Here is a 24,511-nt window from a genome sequence, read left to right on the forward strand (position 1 = left end):
CAAAGAAAGAAAATCATTAGATAATCAGCATGATTTCACATTCGAACAATAATGCTCCTTTGTAAAATAAGGTTGTTGGATGGCTCAATGAAATCAAGACAGTTCTCATCCCACTCAAACTTGCTCTAATTGACAGTAATCCTGTCATTCTGACCGGTACACATAAGTATGCACGATCACTTGTTTTCTTGTTTACAAGGTATATGCTCGTTTCTGGGTTTTGTTTTTGTTTTGTTTTTTGTAACAACTAAACTGGTTTAGAGTACGTATCCTGACATGAATCCAATGTTCAGGGCAGTAAATTGGGATAATATGCTAAATTCACTTTCCCTCCTAACTCTCCACCCCCTCCCACACACACACTTCACACAATTTACAATAATGTCTGTGCCATTTTTTTTTCTACCATTACAACTGACAAAAACCTAATGGTTACGTTAAACCTCATGACGAGTCAGCCTTAAGCTTAACCCTATTTTAACTGGGCTATTTGAGACCAAGTTTTTACTGGAGGGGCCAATTTGACCCCCCCCCTCCCCCCCTCAGATCTCGGCTGCCGATCATGCGATCGCCGCAAAATTTTGCCTGAAGATAGAGCCGGATGTCAACTACAAGATTACATGGTCATACAATAGAAAAATATTGGCTTTCTATTTTTAGTAAATTAATTATGCAAATTTACGCATGAAATCATATTTTCACCTATAACTCCATTAAAATGACTGAAGGATCCCTATATTTTTGTGTCAGAGTTCCTCAAGAAACATCAACCAATTTTCTTGTAAAAAAATAGCGAAATCAAAATCAATTTCTTTTTTTTTTATTGTTTTGTTAATTTCTTATGTATTTTACTGTTTTTTCAACCTTTTGTTTCTTTATTGTTTTTTTGCCAAAATTTGTTGCAGGCACTTTTTCAAGCTTATCTACATTAGAATTGATTAATTTCAATGGTTAAAAGTTGAAATAATCTAATTTATATCAATTTAACAAAAACACAATTTACATTGGATTTGCACACGATATCATGAATTTGAGCCGGTTTTGGGTTAACATGCATACGCAAAACATTATGTAACTTCAGAACAGTGTATCCGCACGTCGCAAAATTTGGTCTCAAAATATGCGGGAGACTTCAGTGAAAAAAGTCATGAAACGACGCGGCAAAATCTTTCCGCATTGCGGAATCGTGGCGCGAAATGTCGAGGGGGGGGGGGGTCAATTTGACCCCCCCCCCAAGTTGGAATAGGGTTAACTGCAGGGCCGGCGCAATGTTTTCAAAAGTGTGGGGGCCCACTTCCGGGTTTCATGAGCTAACAAGCAAAAAAAAAAAAAAGCTCCTCAGCTCATCTCTCCCCGTCCACTTCCGGGTTTCTTCAACTGACCAGCAAAAAAAAAAAAAAGGCCTCAGCTCATTCTCTCCCCTCCCATTTCTGGGTGTTATAAAAAAAAAGGTCTTCAGAGAAAACACATAACCTTACCGCCACCATACTTCAGGATCTCTATCTATTTCTATTTTAGTGCCACTTACGTACTTCCGGGTTGAAAAAAGTGTGGGGGCCCAAAGTGATGACATCTTATGTATTCCTTTGTATGGTGCACAAAAAGTGTGGGGCCCGAGCCCCCTCAGCCCCCACGGCTGCGCCGGCCCTGAACTGTTCAAAAAAAAAAAAACAGTCGCTACCACATGATTATTCACTTAAGCCATCAAAATATAGTTTTTGTTCTCAATATGTCAATTTTTTAATACTCTTTGATAGTATAAAGGGTCTGAACAGGTCAAATGGCTACAAAAATAGATAATTACTTTGTCTGCATCTTTTCTCTTTTTCCTCGGCCAGAGTTTATCTGTCAAGCCTCGGGCACGGCTTACATAGCCCTCTCTCACCAGGAGCAAGACAGCCTGTAGAATAGGGAAAGACATGGAGATGTTCATCGCAGGCATTCAATTAACTGACTATTTCCCTGTGGTACTTGTGACAAAATGGAAGATCACCGGGTACATTCTTGAATAGAGAAAGACGCAGATGTCTGGGCAATCAGGAAGAAAATACTATGTTCATTATGGCAATGCTTTCAATCTAGTTTGCAGCTGACTACTGCAGAGATCACATTTCTGCAGTGAAAGAGCCTGAGTCGTTCTCAACGACCCACGCTGAACAGCTTTGTCCTCTACAGTTTCAGTCAAAGCAACTTCTGTCCAATGTACATGTATCTCTACTATGCAAGGGAACACTGAGTGACTAGAGTCATGCAGGGCTGCACACTAACCCATTTTTTCTACTGGTCTGACCCGTCTGCCGGACCAGTAGGTACCCAGTTTTTTCATTTTTTACTGGTCCATTCCTGAAAAAGTTATTGGTCTGACAGCAATTTTTACTACAAGTAGTCCTGGACTGTCAGACCAGTGCCAGTGTGCAGCGTTGGGTTATACATGCCTTTTAAGTTTACATAGCAGAGCATAACAAGATACTTGACTTAGACCTGAATACATTTCTGTTACCAAGGTTTCATTTCACTCCATAAAATTTAAAAACTTATAGTACTGTAAATGCAGAAATATCCATGGTACATATATTTTTGTGCATTTCGTGCTACTTCTGGCTAGGGCAAATTCTTAAACCCGAGAAAATATCTTCACAATCTTCTCTGCACGTTTTGAATGGGTTGACAATTGCACAGCATGAATTTCAGAACCTGTTATAATGAAGTCCTTGGGACCAGGAGTTTTCTTTCGTTATATCAAAATTTCATAATAACCAAACAATTAAACAATAAAAAACAAAGAGCGGATACTGTTGTGGCCTGAATTTTTACTTCGTCATAACCGGAATTTTTTTATAACCGAGTTAGTTTCCACAGGAGTCCACTGTATCGACGTTTACAGTACTATATATCCACCCAGAGAACAAAGAATGGCACTACTGTACTGAACCCAAGCCATCCCAGCCCCCCAGTGAAAAAAAGAAAAAGAAAAACCTGTCACACCTTCTTTCATGCATTACCAAACACACAGTATTTATTAATTACTTCATTTTCAAGTACACTATCATATATCCTGCGATTTTCCTTTCCTTGTCAAACTCATCAAGAAGTTAAAAGAACAGAAAGTTGAAGTACTATCTTGTCAAAGATTTCTTAAGCAATTATACCCTGGAACAGAGTATCATGACATTGTCTGACCCATGCATAAAAATACATGTCTTAAAATACAAACACATCCAATTTTTTTTTTCAATTTTATTGATTTGTTGGGTTATGTAACAGTTCACCCCCCCCCCCCCCCCCCATTAATTTTGGTTGAGTCCTCACATGCTTCTTGAAGGCTAGACGAAGAGAATCCCAGTCAACATCAAGGGTGACAGCATTCTTGTGGTATTGGTCTATCAGCTCTTCAAGATGCCCGATGGCAACCTCTAGCGGAGAGGGCGTTTCCTCCACGTTGCCTGCCTCCCACAGTTGGCGCAGGAGCTCCAGGAAGATGGCTCTCTCTGACTTTTGGTCGATCTTTGACCCAGCAAATGACAGGAGACCTGTACAGGGGGCAAATACATGCATAATGTGTACATATTATATCATAAATATACATAATATATTCTCTATAATACACAAATATGATAATGCCACCCATTGCAAACAATGTGCTATGCGATATAACGCAAAGTTTATAACTACTGAGAAGAAGGTACATGATAAATGAAAATTCTCTTCCTCCTGTCGTCAATATCGATGTCAACTTTCAAGTCGTCGATCAAAATAAACTCACTCTTCATGAGAGATCGCCACGTAGGCTACCTGCACAATTTAGAACTGAAGTTAGCCATCTAATATTATGTGAACAGGGACTCAATGCAGGGGCTAAAAATCAATGTGCAATGACTGTAGCAAGTTGAAAGAAGTTGGTTATAAATTAAGAAAAATGCATGTATGTGTGTGTGTGTGTGTGTGTGTGCGTGTGTGTGGTCTCGTGCCATCTAGGAACTGCATTTTTCATCCAACCTCATTCAACTTGCCATAAATCATTTGAACAGTGATTTTTTTTTTTTTTTTTTTTTTTGCTCCTGGTCACTTGAAAGATTTGTCGTATTATCTTAGATGGCTAACTCCAGTTTTAGATTGTGCAGGCAGCGTACACTGCGATCACTTGCAAAAAGCGAGTTCAAGTGACAATATAAAAGTCAGATGTCAATATCAACAAAGTTAGCCATTTGATATTATGCAATGAATCTGTCAAGTAACCAGGAACAAATATCAATACATGTACAAGATGATTTCATGGCAAATTGAATTAAGTTAGATATGAGAAATGCACTTTCTACAAATTGTACATTGTAGATTGCACAAGACCATAGACAGACAAACAGACAGACAAAAACACACACACATGCATAGAACTATTTCTCGATAAACTGACTTAATTCAACTTGCCACATTCGAATTCCTTGCACATTGAATTTTTGCCCCTGCATCGAGTCCCTGTTCGCATATTAGATGGCTAACTTTAGTTCAGATTGTGCAGGCAGCCTAATGATCTCGTGCAAACAGTGAGTTTGTTTGGAGCAAGTTGATGTCGTTATTGGTGCTACCCAATGACCAATTTGATTCAAATTTATGTAATAGGAAATAAGCTTTCAAAAGTGAATCCTGTGACTTTGGTGCAATTTGGTTCACTGGAATTTGAGACATGAATACAGAAGTACATTACAGTGTATTCGCGCCAACATTTGTAATTTACTAGACTAGATATTAGAACTTAATCTAGTACTAGTCCACAGACTAAACCCTACAAGTAGTATCGGTACCTGCACCAAAGTTGACCTCCTGTGCCAAGGTTTGATCGTGCACAAAAGCATAGGTTTCTACATACATGTAGCAGGCGGTCAAATTTCGGATGGCGTGAAATTATGGTTGGCTCGCGTAGTCACCATACTGGTAGACTCCACTGTTTTTTACTAAATCCCCGCTAACAAAGTTCATTTCAAGCACATCGTGACCATGAGAACGATGTTGGTAATTAAAGGTCAGAAGAATCAACAGAACAATCTGATGATACTGCAACAGAAATTAATTGTTTTGGGCGGCATTAAGTATGACAATGGTTATCAATTATGATGATGATGGCGGCTGTCGCGTGTTTGCACTGTGCACGTATCGATCAACAATGGCACTGTTTTAAGTTGTTGCTTGCTGCTGCATGCTGTTGTTAAGTTCTTTGGCGTACGATTCATGTGCCAAATATTGACGCCATCTACGTCCGGGTTTCTGTATCTTTTGCCTTGTTCTCGCTTTACTTTTCACGGGGGGTCCCAGGTCTGGTGCAGTGAAACGTTCCTCCAACCTGATTTTTCATTCTGTTTTTGTTCTGGGGTTGCATCTCCTGGACAATCCGGCTCTATGCACTGAGCAGCCTCAAGAGGCCCAGTTCACTCCGATGCGTGAGAGGTGTTTATAGCGCCAGAACCTGTTTGACTCCTCACTAATGCAATGTATTTTCTACATTCTAGACCTAGAATTAAGAGACTAGAGACAGTAGAGTAAACAATCCTGCAGGGTTGTACAGTCCAGGGCTGCGGCCAGGTGCCAATTTGCAGCAGGGGCGGTTTAATTTATTGATGAAAGGAAAATATTGTATCAGGACTGGTGTCACTTCCATTCCAAATAGAACTAGATCTAAGCAATTTAACTCCTGCTTGTGTTCTAAAGTGGGACTAATCACACATCACATGATGTTCCTTCTTAACTACACGCAGCCCGGCTGCACGTCTACCCTATTCGTATATGTTGTCATTTTCAGCGGTGGGTGTACATTTCCTTCATGAATATCTTTAGTAATTGTAGAAAACTAAAATATAAGGAATCCCCATAGTCTATGATATTCATTCAATAATCGGTATGCAATTTTTTTTTTTTAATTACGTCAAAAACCCACCGAAATCCGTGATTAAAATCAGGTCTGTAAGCGTCCGTATTGCTTCACTCCTCATCTTTTGCGTGTTATTTGAATGGCAATCACTCTCGTATATATCTACAATGTAGCGAGTCGGAAAAGTTCATGACCTTGTCGGAGCGGAAGTGACCAATGCAAAGGTGAAATCATGAGAGCAGCACGCGCGGAAATACATGTACATAGCAGACGACAAGCTTTACGTACTGTAACTCACAAAACGCAAGGGTGTACATAAAATGCTACTATGGTACTTCCGATTAAGCATTCGTGGTAGTTCGTTGATTTTGTGAATAATCGCATGTTCTACTCCGAAAAATTCAACAATAAGGTCTGAATACCAACAAAACACTAAATTCAACTCAACCATCAGGCCATCAGCAAAATACGATGTACATTGTAGGCGAGTGGTAAAAATCATCTTATTGGTAAAATCAAACAAAATAAAAGACATTTTAATGAGATTTTGCCGTCAAAAGCGATGGTCGTACACAACGTACAACACTGGTAGATGTCAGACTGCTGTGCTTCGAACAGCGGTCTGGTCAGGCTAGTTCCTTCTATAGCCGTTTTATTGAGCATTGTTGAGGAATGAAACAGCCCCATGCACAAATAAGCACCCTGCCATAGACAGGAGTCGCCACACACGAGTAGACCTCTATTTAGACCTCTACTCTAACGTTACAGTTGGAAGGTCTAGCGATGAAATCGAAAAAGAAGAGAAAAAACTTAAAAGACGAGTCGAGAGCAGAGAACGAACGTACAATGTAGACTATGTGACTGTCTACGGCCCGTAGAAATTTATAGAATTCTATAGAGTAAAAGCCCCAATTTTCGGACACTTAAGCTTTTTTGCAATATTTATTCAACTCAAATAATTTTCCACAAAATGAAATCAATAATAATGTTTGTTACATATATCAAACTAACTTTTCGCAATATTGATTTTGTTAAACCGATCGTAAAATTTCACAAAATCCCCAAATATTATCACCTTGTCAATTCCCCAAAATTTGGACAGTGTCTCCAAAATCCGGAAATGCGTGCAATGTCAGTACGCATACAAGGCCGCTGAAAAATCCGCGCGCGCCATACCTTGTTGACGCAAGGTTGCATTGGGGATGTTGCGGCGCCCATTCGTGTCCGAAGTTTGGGGACTCTCCACTTGCATTCAGCCCCTGTACATTCATTCACTGCATCGGCACGTACGGAGATTTTGTTTTTCTTTTGTGTTTTTGAGGATACCATCACACTCTGAGCTTGCGATAAGCGAAAAATCTCGCAACCAAACGGCGTAATTTTCAATTTCTAGCGCTTTTTCAGCGACCCGATTCTTAACACAGGCCCTAATTTGTGCGCGCTTTGGAAAAATCGCGGCGATTCCGCGATTTTGACGGCAAAATTTGGGATTTTAGATGGATTTTTGGAGGTGACTCGGGCATTTTCGTGTGGTGAACGAGTGTGCTAGTATGTGAAACGATGTGATATGCTTGTGCTGTGACAGTCGACTTTACTGCCTTGTGATAAGTGGTAAGTGTCCGGATATTGGAGGCCGTCCGAAAATTGGGGTTCTTACTCTACATATAGAAACAAACAAGCAAACAAAAAATAAACAAGCAAAAATTGAAGTTGGCAACACAAAAATTACGGGTCGACAACGGGCGTGGGATAGGAGCTATTCACATACAAAACAGGCAATCTGTGGCATTAATAGGGTCTTCTTAACCATGGCCATGCACGTGTATCATATCACGGTCTACAATAGCCCCGGAGACCACGCCGCCAGGCGCGGTCCTGGCGGCTTCCCTGCAGTTTCGCTTATAAATGTGAGTAACGAATAGCTCCCCTATTGCCACATGCGGCGACTTCACAAATAAACAATAACTAAATTTCCATAATGAACACAGTAACAATCAAAATTGAAGTATAGATTACTTCATTGGCTTGGTTCATCTCACCAATTCATCTGGAAACTGCAAAATTTTCCACATTTTTTTAGGAGTAAGCGACCTGCCCCAGTGAGGAGAGCCTTGCTGCCATTTTAAACGTGTATCCATTTGCACGCATCTACGCATGTAGCAAGTAATACGTAGCCTTTTGTCAAGGCCCTCTCGCTGTATGGTGTGGCGAGCCCAGCCGAGTGGGGTAGTGCTGTGCGCTCGGATGGACTAGCTTCGCTTGTCCGTTCGCTCTTCCGTTACAGCGAGAGGGCCTTGACAAAAGGCTAGCAATACTGTGCGCTTGTGCAAGTGATTGTGAATTCTGTGAACATCGCATCGGTGAGCTGCTTATAAGACATCATTTTGTGCATCACAAGCAATGAAATGCATCAAACAGTCGCCGATGATAGTCATTTAGGTTTCATCGACCCATGTAAATATTCCTAGTAGTTTCTGTTGAAAAATTAAGGAAATATAGTGCCGCAAAGGCATCCGTTTGTTCAACATGAAGATCTGAATGGGAGCACGGCGCAGCCGCCACACTGCGTGTGGCGGCTGTCACAGTTAGGTCTACAAGTATGGTTGGACCTTCTACTAATCGACCGCCTAATGTTTATTTGCTTGATAAGAATATTTAACACTGAAATTCACGTAAAAAACTTGACCTATGTGATTGAGAAATTCCAGCTCTATCAAATGCCGTTGTTCCCTTTTCGATTCGAAGTTTCAGTGCAAAAATATCGCCGACGAACTTGCGTGGCCTCGTTTCAGCTCCCCGCGGTAAATTGCGTTATTAGGATCGACCGCTGTTTTTGCATTGACAATGCACGCAAACCGAGTTGTATTGAACACCGTGTTGTACGAAGCTTTTTAGAAGCCTTTTAGAAACTTCCATAGACATTACATTGTGCAGTCATTACGATTCGGTGAAAATATTCATTCGAAATTTTGTCTTTGATTAAAACCATTAATGAACAGTGAATTATCGCGTTTTCCCACACCATCCTCATCTACATTCAAAGCCAATCCATTTTTATGTGCTTTGCGCGCAGAGAAGTGCGTACTAAGTGTTCAGTGCGCGAATTATACGCGGTCGGTTTCAATATTAGGGTGGTCGATATGTAGTAGGGCTACCATACTAGTAGCCCGACCAGACGCTGTTAATACGCTACGCGAATACAGCGTCTGACCAACGAGCGGGCACCTACAAAGTGGGGAACCACAACATAACTACAAAACTTATGAAAATTTATACGTTCTTTATAAACAATGTACACGTTACCAAACCTTACTCACCTTAAGTGCATGCTTGTATTATAGAAGGTTCGTAAGTCCATTGAGAGCCCTCGTGATAAGTCCGTGGAACCAAAAAATTATACTTTCTGGCGGATTCCCTAACACCGTCAGGGTTCATCGTTGCAGAATTCAAAATGGCGCCTTGATCTCTGCGGAAATCTTTTGCGTGCGTGCGATGCGCTGCTTGAGTGTTGGTGTAGCAGCACGGTCGACAGCGCGACCTTTTGAAAGGGCATTCAGATCATGTGACCTCCCGGATATTGGAAATGGCCTGGCGTGAAAGACGATGTACCGTTCGTGAACCGTTCACACATGCTGCACATAACCATCATTTTAGGTAAGTTATTAAATCTAAATTTCAATGTTCATAGCCAGATAGCATAGATATGAAGTCTCATTATCATTTTGTTCGTCAGATGAGTTTGAAGTGACAAAAAAATGATCTAAAGTATCAAAATTCAATCCGATCGCATGCGATCGTTGGACCCTCTTCGTGTTTGGAGCTTCGTTGGTACAGCCCTGTCGCGCTACGTATGTACAGCGGCGACTGGGCTGTGTATAGTTACCATACTAGATTCCACGTCATGTTTGAACTTGCACATCACAGTTTACAACGTTTGGGACTACAGTAATAACTTACAGTCAACAAACGAAATGAACTTGTCATCTGATAACATTTCAGCCCTCTGGTCCTTTTCAAACTCTTCCCAGAATTTGTAGCAATAGTAATCTATGACCCAGTCCAATATGACAATTTCATCACTCTCGTCCTGAGCCATTATGGCGAAGTTTTCGGCGGATAGAACTCGGCAGTTTAGAACAAGCGGTACTGTCGCCGCAATATTGCGCATGCGCAATCACACTGTGATGCACGTGTAGCGCCCTCACATGACTTTGAACGTACAACCTCACAGTCCCATAATTATTACTACGTGCACCTCGCTTTTCTGAGAATCACAGTTTTTTTTTTTTTTTTTTTTTGTTACATGATTGATAGGCCCTACTTGTTCAATAGTCACGTATTTTGAAAATTGATGCTCGCTCACTGTTATGAACAGAAAAAAGCTTTGTTTATTACAATAATGTGATTGAAATATCTGTTTGAAGACAAGTCGAGATGATGAACATCGTAGACTATCGCGATAAATGCACAATATTAGCTGATGACGTTGAGTAATCAAATTGTAGGCTCTATAATACTAAATTTATTTTGGAAGAACTCTGAAACCTCTCTTTAAATTCATTATTCCCTTTTCTTTTATTTGTGTTCTTAAGATGAAAATGACATAAAGGTCCTGCATGTACATTCCCTAAGATAGAAAATGAAATTAAAGTCTCGTAAACACGTCAATGAGTTAGGCCCTAATTATGCTGCCATCATACAATAATGCCGCACTTTAAATTGCAATATTTCTTTGTTTTTCAAATCAACCGGTCCGATTACCGTCCTTCTCGTTAACCTAGTAAATAAAGGAATACAAACTGACCATGTTTGTGTGAATACTAAAATGCACAATGCATTCTCAACCACGAGCGAAGATGACACGGTTTTGTTTTCTCAGAAATGTGAAGGTCAGGGAAAGTAAAGGTCCACAAGAGCAGCGTATCACGAGACTCTCTGGTCCATAAATATTCATTTGTGTTATGATAGGGATGATTAAGCCATTGTACAGCGTTGAACCGACCGGTGTGTGTAATGTATAATAGAATGATAATTATAATACATGGGACAGTATCAATATGTCGGAGAGATGGAGGCAAACTCAACTCTAGAAGTTTATGCCAGTTGCTTGTGAAGTTCGTATACTCGCCTTTAGAATTCGTCATTTTGGTAGTATAATGTAACTCTTTTGGAATATTAGTGTTAACGATTAAACAAAAAATGGAAATTAAGACAGCATTGAACATTTAAAGAAAAAAGAATAAAATTTCGAGGGCATAATAGTAATGATGCCATTCCATGATATTATGCTCCTTATACCAGATAGCACACAAATTATCTATAACAAACAGAATTATATCAGTACATACATGTATATCCTAGCAAGTGCCCCTGTGTTCTCTGCCCTCGAAAAGAGAAGTGCAACTGTAGTCGTGTTATAATAACAGAATGATGATAATTATATCAATTCAATTTATAAACAACAAAGCCCATGTAATTATTCTTCTGCGTTGCAAGAGCTTTTGATATGCAGAACAATAATGCACAGTTAAATGAAAAATGATGTGTCTTAAGGGCTGCTATACTGTTGGGGATTTCCTGACTTCTGTGAGTAAAATACGACTGAGCACTCTGAAAATTTATTTTTTGCCTTATTGTAGAATCCATGAGAAAGAAGATACAAGTTGACATGCAGGTTAGCATACATGGCTCATTCTGTTTAAAAAAAAAAAAAAAAAAAAAAAAAAAAAATATATATATATATATATATATATATATATATATATATATATATATATATATATATATACATACTGCATACATATCGTCGGTATTGTTATTTCTCTAGGACTGCATACTTTAGTAACTTGTGCAGACGCTATTGCAACTGTCTATTCGCTTACGGCAACGATCAGGTCATTTGCTATGGCGCGTTAAAAAGAACTATGTCTGATCTGTTATATAAAAACAACAACAACATCAACAATAATAATTTTGGTACAAAATCACCAAAGATTCTAGTCCTATGTCAAAATCAAGAGCAGCAAAATCACCAGTTGAAGATTCATTTTGCAACAAAATCATTAGCCGGGAAGGGAAATTCTAACAGAACTAGACATGGTTCCTTTTGGAGCACCATAGTTAACAGTATTATGATAGCAAAACACCGGACCATTGCCGTTGCTGTGCTCGGTGTGCCGAGGCCCTTTTTACGTGTGGGAAGGTTCCCAGTCAGGAAACGGTAAAGAGGAGAAGAATTGATAAGATGTTAGCCCCTTTCACTATATCCAAGCATTTAACTCAACCTAAATTCTGATAATGTTTCGGGTGATATATAATGATAATTATATTCACATACTTGTATATTATTTACACATTACACTCATTATACAAATAAATAACAGCAAAATGTTTCTGCTCAGAGTCTAAGGAGACATTGGTTCACAACAATAATCAAGGAAACTCCGTGAAAGATGTTATTTTAACAAATTTTCGCCCGTACAGCTGCCGTAGGGCTTTGTCACATGTACGTACATGCATACATACATGCATACATACTTACATACATACATATACATACACACATAGGCCTAAATAAACAACATGGACAGAATATTGAAAATAATCAAACAAGAAAGTGACTAATCCTGAAGGTTTACAGTTAGCACTTGTATTATTTTAGACTTTATTCCCCATATCTCATCTGGCTGTCATGCATGCTTGTTGAGGACAGTCATAATCAGTAGGCTAATATACAATATTGATTGTGCTTGCTTTTGAAGATTCATTTATCAGTCAGACCATATATACACAACATTGCCCACTTATCTCAAGTGCGATGGCATGCTACATGTATATGCTACTCATGCGTGTTTATGTATGAAAAGAATTGATCCTTATAAATATAAAACAATCAGTAGTTAGTTTCTGTCGAGACAATTCGCCACCTCACTTTGCACTGTATGATAGACAAAGGAGGTACAAGTGGTTAATCAGACCACGGTTTCTCCCCGTCCCCTTTCAAAAGGTAGATATATGATGTTGTAAGATAAAGAATACTTAGTATTATGATTACACTCTTCTGATGGTCTAGTTTTGGATCCCCTTCAAAGAAATGATACTTATTCAATCTATAAAACATTGATCCGGAAATATTATTGTATAATACATCCACACGCACTTATACAATGTAATATACACCCACGCGCGCAAACACACACACATACAAGTACATCACGTACACACATACGCAAGGTTATGTGATGTTTTTACCAATCACTGTAACAAGATGTGATAGAGACAGACGATAATTTAATACATTGAAGGCCCTTTTTAATGAAAACTTATTCTGTTCTCTTTCCCATCTCCTTTTCTCGCTAAGGGAGAGCTAGTGCTCACGTGATCAAAGGGGGTCGTTTGGATCTATTGGAGCTGCCTGCTAATTAAGCGCCTAGCTTGTCCAACACTAAATTACTGACAGTCAAACATTGTGCAGGCTCGCATAGAAAGACTCTATAAAGCTACTTTGATTATACTATAGAATTAGTTTTGACCCTATCATGAGTTTCTCTTTTTCTTCTTAGAAACAGCAAGGAGGTTACCTCCTTGGAAACAGTCACTTATTACCAAACGTGTGACCTGCTAAATGTCACTTTTAAAAGGACATACCCATGTACTAACCAAAGACTTTGAAAAAAAAATGACGGCTGGAGCCGTCGCATGATTTCCGCGCATCTGTGTGTGGGCCCTTCGAGGGATTACTCCGGCGCAGCCCGATTGACAAGGCTATACACCACACCCGTCACGTCATTGGCTCCAGAAGTTTACACGATTGTTTCATGCCTTATTAGCGACGGCCATAATACATTACATGCCTGAATGGCTGCATTGCGTTTTGAAATTGTCATGTCGTTCACGTGCATGGATTCTGTCTGCTTCTGCCCAGCCCTCCCCCCCCCACACCCACGACACACAATACACACACACACACGCACACACACAAACACATTGGCATATACACATTCTCCCTGTCTAATAATCTGTATCTGTCTTTTTTCATCATTCTCTCACATCACTACTCACATCTCCTTGTCTTCGTATGAATTATATATCTTCTCTCAAACATGGTCATCCTCAGTGGCAAGCGTTCTGTATTTTAAGCAGATTTCATTAATGAAGAGACAAACGTTTGGTTTGCCAATAAATGCGGCAATGCTATACCTTGGTTGGAATTTTAGTATAGCTTTTTGGAAGTTCAAAGTTCATACTTTATTTTCATTTTTTTTTCTTCAGCAGAATATACAAATTGATGATTGAAACTGGACATGCGTTTGATTAATACTTGAAGCACAATGAGATCAAAACTTCGATACAAAAATGAATGTTCTTTCCTCCGGGCCTCAAGTTACTGGCACTATCAGCGCCCCTTATAAATCAAAATGTTGTCAGGGTAATGGGCACAGTCATTCCCAATAGTGAGCAGGGACTCAAAATCATGTGTCTTTCAGTTCGTAGTAGAAAATAGTATTAAAAAAAAAAAAGCAATCATGTGATCGTCATGCACACAATCCGACAAGGAACCAATACTAGCCCGTTGAGGACGAGTCCCGAGTATACTCGGGCAAGTGTCTATGTGTAATGAGTGTTGTGTCAAAATCAGCCCATCCTCAACGGACTAGTACATTACAGTGCGAAAAATCGAGAGAGAATTTTGAAATGAAGAAATATTGACTCTACAAAATAATCTAATGCACAGACTTGTTGGAGAGTTGTGAGGAGGCGTCATTGTCTTCTAATCTACTTTGCATAATCATCTATTGTGAATGTGACAAAAAAAGAGAGACAACATATTAGTCAAAATTTCACACTGTTTGTAAGATTTGAATGGCATCTTTGCAGTTCTGTTTGGTTAACTCTGTACTTCAGACTTTACGTATTAGTGTGTATCAATGGATGAAAGATTGCGGGTTTTATCGTCTGCTCTCTATCCCGCGGGCCCGCCAAACTTTGACAGCCGCGTCTGCCTGCCATAGACCACTGACAACTTGCTTATGGTGTTCAGGGAACTGACAGCTACAATCTCGCCTTCTCGTCTACAGTCTACACGACCTTGAACGCCCGTCAGACAGAAACATTTCTTACAGTTGTGTGTGTATAAACGGCGTAAATCCGTACTTAGAAGTGTGGGGGGGGGGGGTGATCGGCGATAGTCACCATCACCACGATTACAAGCCCATAACCGGTCCGGCGCAGCCCTTGGGGGGAGGGGGGGGGGGGAGGGGGGGGGAGGGGGGGGGGAAGAGAGAGAGAGAGAAACTTGGTCCCCCTCCCGACACACACACACTTTACAGGGATCGAATGTCCCACTCTTTTGCATTCAAAGTGGGAGAAAAGTGGCAGCAAAAATATGAAGACTTTTTGTTCTTGTTTTTGTTTGTTTGTTTGTTTGTTTTTTGCTTGTCAGCCGACTTTCGGCGGAAAATCAGTTAAAAGTATGCATTGTTGTTGTTTCTCTTGTCTTTTGATGTTCTTTCTTCTTGACTGACAGGCGATTTTGACACCCCCCTTTCAAAATCGTAGCGCAGCCCTGAATAATGCCCAAATAAATTCAATAAAATGGCAATATGGATATCCATTTCTTTGTATGTAATAACGTAGCAGATATTTTCCTGTAGCTATTAATTGTATTCTTCAATTTTTTTGATATAAGTCAATAAAGCAATCACCCCAGGGGCATCGTTCCGTTTTAATGATGGTGGGTGGGGGAGGGACTTGGAGTTGGAATATCTGTGCGAGGGAGCGGAGCGACCTAGCGGGGGGAGGGTGTGGGAGGGGGCATCCCCCCTCCTACACGAGAAAGATTTTGCATTTTCAATCCTGAAATTCAGCGATCTGGTGCACACTTTTGGTGAAATTTGGGATTTTTTTCCTATCACAAAACAAGTAAGAAAAAGAAATATTCATAGATAATTGAATGACTGCATCGTGGTATTTCAGCTCTTGCTCCGCCTGTGCGACATCACTGTGAAGGCCGACTAAATAGTGGGGCCTGTCACCGGCGTAGCCAGGATTTGATCTTAGGGGGAGCGGGTAGATGCGAGGGAGCAAAGCGAGCGAGGGGGGAGGGTGTGGGAGGGGTTTCCCCCTCCCCCTCCCACAGTGAGAACTTTTTGCATATTGATGTTGTAAATTGTGCAATTTGATGCATTTTTTGCGTGTTTTATCGACTTGAAACAGTCCCACATGTTTAAAGTAGCAGTACAATTTATGTAGATTATATATTATTGAACAATTTTGCCTATAAATGGTATCATTTGAATAAAGTTCTTGTATTAATTCTTACACTGAAGACCATGAACGCGACCAAGCCCGAGCAAGCGGAGCGAGCGAGGGGGGGGGGGGATGTTTGATGTTATACATGGTGCAATTTGATGCATGTTTTTTCGCGTTTTGTCGACAACAGTTTCACTTTAAGGTAGCAATATATTTTGATGTCGATGATTATTATACAATTTCGGTATAAAATGGTATCATTAAAATAAACTTCTTGTATTAATTATAACACTGAATATCATGTACGCGACCGAGCCCGAGCGAGCGGAGCGAGCGAGGCGGGGGGGGGGGGGGGGGGTGGGTGGAGGAGGAGGGTGTAGGAAGGGGTGTTTCCCCTCCCACGGTGAGAATTTTTTGCATTTTGATGTCACACATGGTGCAATTTGATACATGTTTTTGCGCGTTTTGTCGACTTGAAACAGTCCCACTTGTTTAAGTAGCAATATCTTTTAATGTCGATTATTTTAAAACAATTTGGCTATAAAATGGTATCATTTGAATTAACTTCTTGCATCAATTCTTACACTTAATATCATGAACGCGATCGAACCCGAGCGAGCGGAGCGAGCAAGGGAGGAGGGGGGGGGGGTGGGAGGGGGGTGTTCCCCCTCCCATGGTGAGAACTTTTTGCATTTTGATGTTGTAAATGGTGCAATTTTATGCATGTTTGGGTGCTTTATCAACTTGAAACAGTCCCACTTGTTTAAGGTAGCAGAATATTTTGATGTCGATTACAATGAACAATTTGCCTATAAAATGGTATCATTTGAATAAACTCATTGTATTAATTTTTACAATAAATAATTACCATGAACCCTGTCTGTTAAGCAATTCAAACAGAAAAAGCAAGCACACGAGGGTGTATACATAAGGGGCATTTCTCCTCCCAAACGAAGGTGATTTTGTATTTTCAGACCTGAAATTCAGCGATCTGTTGCAAACTTTTGGTGGAATACTTGGAATTTTTTCCAGCGCCCCCCCCCCCCCCTCCAAAGAAAAAAAAAATCATAATTGAAGAAATAAATAGGGCTTTTTCAGGGAAGTGTTAGAATCATGGAATTTAGCTCTTATTCGAGTGTGCACCATCTTTGTGTTATATGTACGAAGTCTAGTGAGGTAGAGCTTAGGGGGAGGGTGTGGGAGGGGGAACACAAGACGGAGCTTTTGCGTTATTAGAATTGAAATAAAGCGATCTGAAGCACACTTTTTGTGGAAAATTCAGAAATTGTCATTCCCCAAAGTATACTAAGTCTATAGAGGGGACCAAGCAATGGAAGGGTGGCAAGATACGCCCCCCATATTAAGGGAGCTTTTTCAGTTTTAGAACTGAAATTCAACAATCTGGTGCGCTTTTTTGTTGGAATATCTGGGATTTTGTCAATCAGAGAAGGTGGGAGGGGATAAGCCCTATTCCCTATTCCCCCTTCCTACACGAGGGAGATTCTGTATTTCATGATTGCATTGAAACGTTTTGGTGCGCACATTTTGTGGCATATTTGGAAAACTGTCAAAATATGTTAAAAGTGTAGCCAGTCTACTTGTATGCATAGAGGCGGGAGGGGGGGGGGGAGGGGACGGGCGAGCAGGGAGAAGGCGTGGGCGAGTGTTAACACCACCTTTCCAGTTTTCTATCAAAAGACGCAAGAGAAATTTCCTCATTTCGGGAATCATTGGAGATCATAATGATATGTTTGCCCCTCCCCTCTTCCCCCGTCCGCGCTACCCGTCCTCCAGGATCGACGCTCCTGCATACGAGGGTGCTTTTTCATCTTTAGAATTCAGGTGAAAATATCTCGTAAACACATTTATGATGTAATCTGGGAAAATTTCAATCCCAGAAGTGTATACTATTTTTTTTTTTTTTTTTTTAGGGGGGGGGACCCTCCGATAATTGAAAGTATCTAGATATCTCCTCCCACCCACGGAACATTTGCATTTTTTTTTTAAACTGAAGTAACAGACCTGGTGCACACTTTAGATGAAACATTTTAAAATCTTTCAATCTAAAGTGCATTAAGTAGAAAGGACTCAACGGGGAGGGTATGGAAGGGGTTAGGCCTATCCCCTCGTATACGCGAGGGAGATTTTGTATTTTCAGAATAGAAATTCAGCCATCTTTGGATGAAATATTTAGACAGTAGTTTTCTATCAAAGAAGTAAAACATTTCCACATCTCGGGAGTTACGAGGAGGAGCAAAATGATACGTTTGTCCCCAATACTTTTATGGGGGAACCATCCCCCTCCCCCTCCATCGACGCCTCTGCATAATATGAGGGAGCTTTTGTAAGTGAAAGATCTGCTGCACACTCTTTAATAAAATATATAAGGAAATACGTCAATCTCAAAAGTGTACAAAGTCTATCCAAAGGGACCCAGTAGGTAGCGGAGCTTTTGCATATCTATGATTGCAATTCAACGATCCGGTGCATAGTTCTGACGGTAGTTGGACAATTTTCCACAAAGAAAGTTCGAGATTTGTCCTCATCTCGGGAATTGCTTGGGGGGACAAATGATTTGTCTGCTCCCAACATTTCCGTAAGGGCGGGGCAAATGCCCCTTTGCCCCCCCCCCCCCCAGATACAACTGTAGATTCGACGCCCCTGATCATCCCTGGGTATACCCATAGATGTATCAGAGTCATCATCGTTTCAGGAATAATTCAGGAAATGGAGGGGGTTTAATTATGGCGGTATAGTTTTTGTTATTGTTTGTTTGTTTTCTTATATAATTTGCAGATGGTCCCGAGTTGCTCGCGTCATAGCATGTTTACATGTAAGCCTATGCTATTTGACGTTGTCAACGTCTGGACCATACCTTATGTAGATATTACTTTCTTCGCGAGCGAGCGAAGCGAGCGAGCGCTTGAGAAAATTATGTTTACATTATCCTACAAGATAGAATACTGTTCAGCTCTGTTACCTGTCTGAAGGCGGGCGTACGAACGTCATGCAATATGCTAAAATTGATACAATCACATTTCTGCTTCCTCCATTTTTTTCTCAAATTTCAGGGGGGGGGGGATGATTGTACAGGCCATCCCCCCTCCTCCATTTCAGGGGGGATATATCCCCCACCCCCCCCCCCCCGGATTTACGCCCATGGTGTGTATGTGTGTGTGTGTGTGTGTGTGTGTGTGTGTGTGTGTGTGCCGGTAAAGGTGTGTTTACGGATGTTAAAAACTCTTCTTATTCGTGTTTTATTTATTTTGATATGTTTTGTGTTTAGTTTTTGTTTGTTTGATTGCTTGCCCCCCCCCCATTTTTTTCTCAGTTGTTCGTACCTGGCATTGCGTGCAGTCAATGAGGCTCCATCTATGCTTTAACACACAATACTACAGTTGAGCACTAATGAATCGACTCATTCTAGATGGTTGCAAATCAATCCTGTAATAAAAAGTTTGGCCCTAAAGATAGAAACAAAAACTTTAATTTTCTATATAGGCCCCTAACTATGAAACACTTTCTTTTTCGCCCATATATACATATTATAGTTCCATGTTTTACCCAAGCTATACAGTATGGTCATTATCATGTTGGGAAGTCGGGATAGGGTGGTCGGAGAGAGAAAACCAACCTCCCTGAATCTTCTCTTTCACATAGGCTACAGTATCTCTGGGGTTGTTCCGTAGCCATGCTAACACCGTTTTCATACTTGTTCTCTTTGACTCGACAATCCATTCCCTGTGTTCCCTCTATGCTGTTGTTAATAACAGCCTAGCTTTCTTCTCTGTCATTGCTCGATGGGGGCACTGTGGCATGATAGTGGATATGGCTCTTGACGTTAAATCTAAAATTCGAATTACCGTCAAGTTCCTCTTACATACGTTCTTGGACAAGATGTTTTTACCCACCCTATATTATGTACAAGATATTTTTATACCCACCCAATCAACACCGGTGTATAAATTGGTGCAATGCATGTGGTAACGCTAGCGTAATGATAATGGCATAACCCTCTATAGTATAGAGCAGGAGCAACACTGAAGGGGCTACCCTGGACATGCGGCATATAGATGTGATAGAAGACAATAATTATTACTATTCTTTATTACTGATTTGCATGGAATTGTAAACATTAACACGGCGTCATCACCTGACTCACACGACCTCTTATATGACTTACAGCCTGAAATGAAAGACGGCGATCGATACCAGGTGTTCCCCCGCCCTCCCCCACAGCTAGGGGTCACCTCCCTGAATACAAGGACGCTAGTGACGACTCGGTAAAGATTTGGAACATCTCAAACTCCTAATTTTCTAGCGTAGCGGCAGCGCGATGAAAATCTACTGAGATATTATCGCGCTAATAAGTTGAACCTAGTCGTTAGCTGGCCACAATTAGCGAAAATCCTATCCTATACATGTATATAAACTCGACACGTAGTCATGTCGTCTGCTGGTGTGTCTTTCGGTATTTCCGAAGAATGAGATAGTTGCGATAACTAGTTCTTGTTAGGGGAAACTCGGATAACCATTATCATTAGAAAATGCAGGCAATGTCTATTTCGGACACGGTGAGTTAAACAAGCTGGATGCAATGCACGCATGAAAGGGGAAAAAAGGGTTAAGATGGATCGGATATTCTGGACCACTAGTATTGACAGCAGACACTAACAGAATGCAAGGTGAACGACCCAACATCAATATCGACCGAAAAGAAGCTCCTTGACAAATTATAAAGTAACTACATTTTGTTACTGATTAATGTACCGAAGTAGGATTCTTGGGAATATTTCACATTTTGTTGTTGTTGTTGTGAACACGGTTGACATCTTTGTTTCTTTGAATTTGGCAAGTGTATTATGTATGTGCATGTATGTATGTGCGTGCGATGTGTGTATGTACACTCAAGTATGTACATCAAATTTAATATGTACGTATCATTCCTTTGGATATTTATTCATTATGCATCTCAGTTAGATTTACATGTTATTATGTTTACGATTCCGAAGAAGAAAAAATGCATGAAGACACAAATTCTTCCGGCATGATATCTATAACAGATTTCATGCAAATGATGATACGTTATAGATAGATACAGAGCGGTGATGCCAACAGGCAATCAAGAATTAGATCTATTAAATTGTAAAAGATGTATGAGCGCAAGTTTCCTCACTCTATTATGAGAGCTGACTGATTTAAGAAAAGATGGAATGGAATGGCATGGAGGTTTAATTTGCTGGATGACAGGTAATTTAACCTCGAGTGTGCTCTCGGAAACTGGCTCGAGTACTTCTCGAGGAGTTGTCTAATAGTACTGGATGGATCATAATGGAGCACTTTGATCTCGAGTAATAGACAAAAGACTAATTTCACAAGTGCACATTATCACTGATGCTGGCAAAACTATATTGAGTCACATAAACAAAGTAGATGACTCGGATTGTTAATTGGCATTGAGTGCTTTTTATTCATGATTTCCTCTCATTATCTTGTAATTATGCCGTAATTACTCAAAGCTGGATAGCCAAGTTTTGGCCTATAAGATACTGAGACCAAAGCAGAGAATGAGCCAAGTGGACAAGAGTGTTGGGAAGAATGGGCTCAATGACTTGATAATGATAAAAAGCTATTTAAAAAAAAAAGAAAGAAAAGAAGATATCGAGGTCATGCACTTCAGTCAGTTCCACGATATTCTCAAATATCCATGCACTTTGCGCACACATGGACAGAGCCCAACAGGTAAAGAACAAAAGACAAAAGTCAAATCTGCCTGTTGTCTATACATTGTATATTGCACACACACATCCACACATCCACACACAAACAACGACAACAAGCACTCCACACACAGGATGTTCTAGATTCAACCATGAAAGATGATATCAATATATCAATATTTCACAGCACATCTTCCTCCTCTGTAACGATTTTCTGTAAAACAATTATGTTTTCTGTTTTTCCCATGCCATATCAAATTGATAGTGATGAAGGGGGCTGAAGGTACTGTTTATCATTGGGAGAAGCGATTTGAAAAATGTTCAAGATATCACATTGTTAAGCATCACAAAACATCCTACCATATAGATATTTGCAATAAAGCCTAGAATATAAGGAGATGTCACTATTTTTCTTACCAAACCATAACTTTAGACGGTTTAGTCTGGAAACATTTTCATTATAATTTGTTCACATTTTGTATATGAAACAATACTTAACATTGATTATTCTGATTAACTTTTTTTTTCTACACTGGTTGTTTCCATCCCAAAGTCACATTTTGGAACTATTTGAAGCACTACAAAACTGGGTTCTTGTTTCATCTGCCAATGGTAAACAATGCCGTTGATGTGGAAGAAGATGGCGTGGATGAAAATACCATGCATGTCATCACATTACTGAACAATGATAATTCAAAAGATAAAATACATGCATATCTCCTCTGCTGTATAGAACATGTGAATTGAAATGCCACATAACATCATTATAGATACAAACCAGATATATCTGCCAGTCACACCCCGTCCTATGATCATGTTGTTATATAGGACTTGGAGGTAACTTTGGAGATATTTTTTGTGAGCGCCCTCAAAGAATATCATAATGTTATTAGTATTCCTTTTTTTTTAATAACATGAACTGTCACATTATGGTTTATCATCTATTATGGTATAGGGACTGTTATAATGGTTATGATTATAATGTATATCATAGCGCATTTTCCATGCACATGCTCAAACCAGAATGATGACTGAACAGAAGAGCTGATTGCTTAAAATTTCTTCTTCTTTTTTTTTTTTTACAGTATCCAGGGACTGTAATTGGTTGAGAAGAAATCTAGGCAGGACATTCTATAAATTGTGAACAAAAGTTATGAATGCAATGCCACCAAGATACACAGTGTGATTCCAATCATAACATGAGACTGGAATATGAAAGTGTGCATTGAAACAGCAGTATGAACGGGGATCGAGAAAAAGATTACAACAATTTAAATAGGGGAAGAAAATACAAACTGAGAGTAGTGGTGAAAGAAATTCATTCATTTTATTTATTTTCTCGTAATAAAACATGCATACATTAAAAAAAATGACAATAATATGACAAGAGGGCCCTGCAGCATGACAATGTGACAAAACAAACAAACAAGAAAACAGACAACCAAAGTTATCAAGTTAGTGAAGGGGTTAATGTGAAGGGAATAGGCCTTATTTAAAACTCACCCCGGGAAAGTAAATACAGTGTTTTGTCTCTTCTTTCCATAAACTATAACTGTCAAAAAAGTCAGCACACGCACACACGCTCACATACATATACAAACATACACAAGCACATTAACAATACACAAGATGCCATTTTCACTGACACACCCCTATCATCCAAATCTCCTATTAATTCAGAATGATATCGATTGATTCCAGAATACGTTGAAAGAAGCGATTGGGAGATATGGGTCTGACAAGGAGGAAGAATTTAGCTTGAAATTAGGTCGATTTGAAGGGACGAGTGATTGTAATCAAGACTGCTCCTTTCAAGTTTCCGTATGTAATGCTCTTCCCCAAAGAATGTGTTCTGATAAGGAAGTACATGCATATTATACAGCCTAAAACGGTTGCCGTGTTTTGTACCACGGTTAGAATTGGGTAGAACTGTGCTGCAGCTCCTCGCTTAGAATATTCTGCGATGTTCTCCCATGTTGTGGTGAACATTTCTGCGTAAGCGTAACATTCATGTCTGGCGATAGAAGGCAACTGTTGAATGATAAGATACTTCTTATGCAGTCGTTGGAGTAACATTTTTGTGTATTCTATGTGAACTGTGTACATAGAATATACTATCCGTTTTATTTATTGTCTTCAAGCTGTCGGCCATTTTGAGCTATTTGCTATCTAACGACAGCTTTCTGCATTCCAGTCCCACCAGTTGGCCTATACATTCTAGCATAATTCGGTCAGATCACTTTTTATCCATCTATCTTGAATAGCTCTAAATCAACATATCTTTTTATTCTGTATCAATAATGTACATGTAATTTTACGTGATTGTATTACGTTTGAACGTACTGATTATACGTCCTATTGTTTTCGAATAATGGGGGGGGGGGGAATGCTGTATTTCATTTGTGATATGTTCAACGCAGGAAATTCTGAATAAACGAATTTGAATTTGAATTTGAATTGGAACTATATAGCTGCGACCAATAATTTCAGACACACTAATAAACATGTAAGCACCGGCGGACAAAAGGAGCTGGAGTTGCAGTTGGTTCTCTCATTTTCTGTTTTGATAAAAATTAATATTCATATAGTTTGTCAACAAGTTTTTTGGTTTTTTTTTAACCCTCTTTGCCTCATTGGATGATCTACTAATTAAGTATATTACATAATGGTTTACATGGTA

General features: G+C 39.8%; 1 protein-coding gene across 1 annotated transcript in view; it reads right to left on the reverse strand.

Moving 5' to 3' along the window:
• The window catches only part of LOC140241365 (uncharacterized), a 19,397-nt gene extending 9,394 nt beyond the window's left edge, over positions 1-10,003 (reverse strand). Inside the window, exons 1-3 of the mRNA XM_072321096.1 lie at positions 9,818-10,003; positions 3,310-3,530; positions 1,805-1,900 (exon numbers count right to left, since the gene is read on the reverse strand). Coding sequence (XP_072177197.1) covers positions 1,805-1,900; positions 3,310-3,530; positions 9,818-9,956 — 456 coding nt within the window. The 5' untranslated portion in view covers positions 9,957-10,003. The remainder of the gene's footprint in view (positions 1-1,804; positions 1,901-3,309; positions 3,531-9,817) is intronic.
• Between the last annotated feature and the right edge of the window lie 14,508 nt (positions 10,004-24,511).

This window comes from Diadema setosum, chromosome 18 (genome assembly GCF_964275005.1).
Source record: "Diadema setosum chromosome 18, eeDiaSeto1, whole genome shotgun sequence".
Classification (NCBI taxonomy): domain Eukaryota; kingdom Metazoa; phylum Echinodermata; class Echinoidea; order Diadematoida; family Diadematidae; genus Diadema; species Diadema setosum.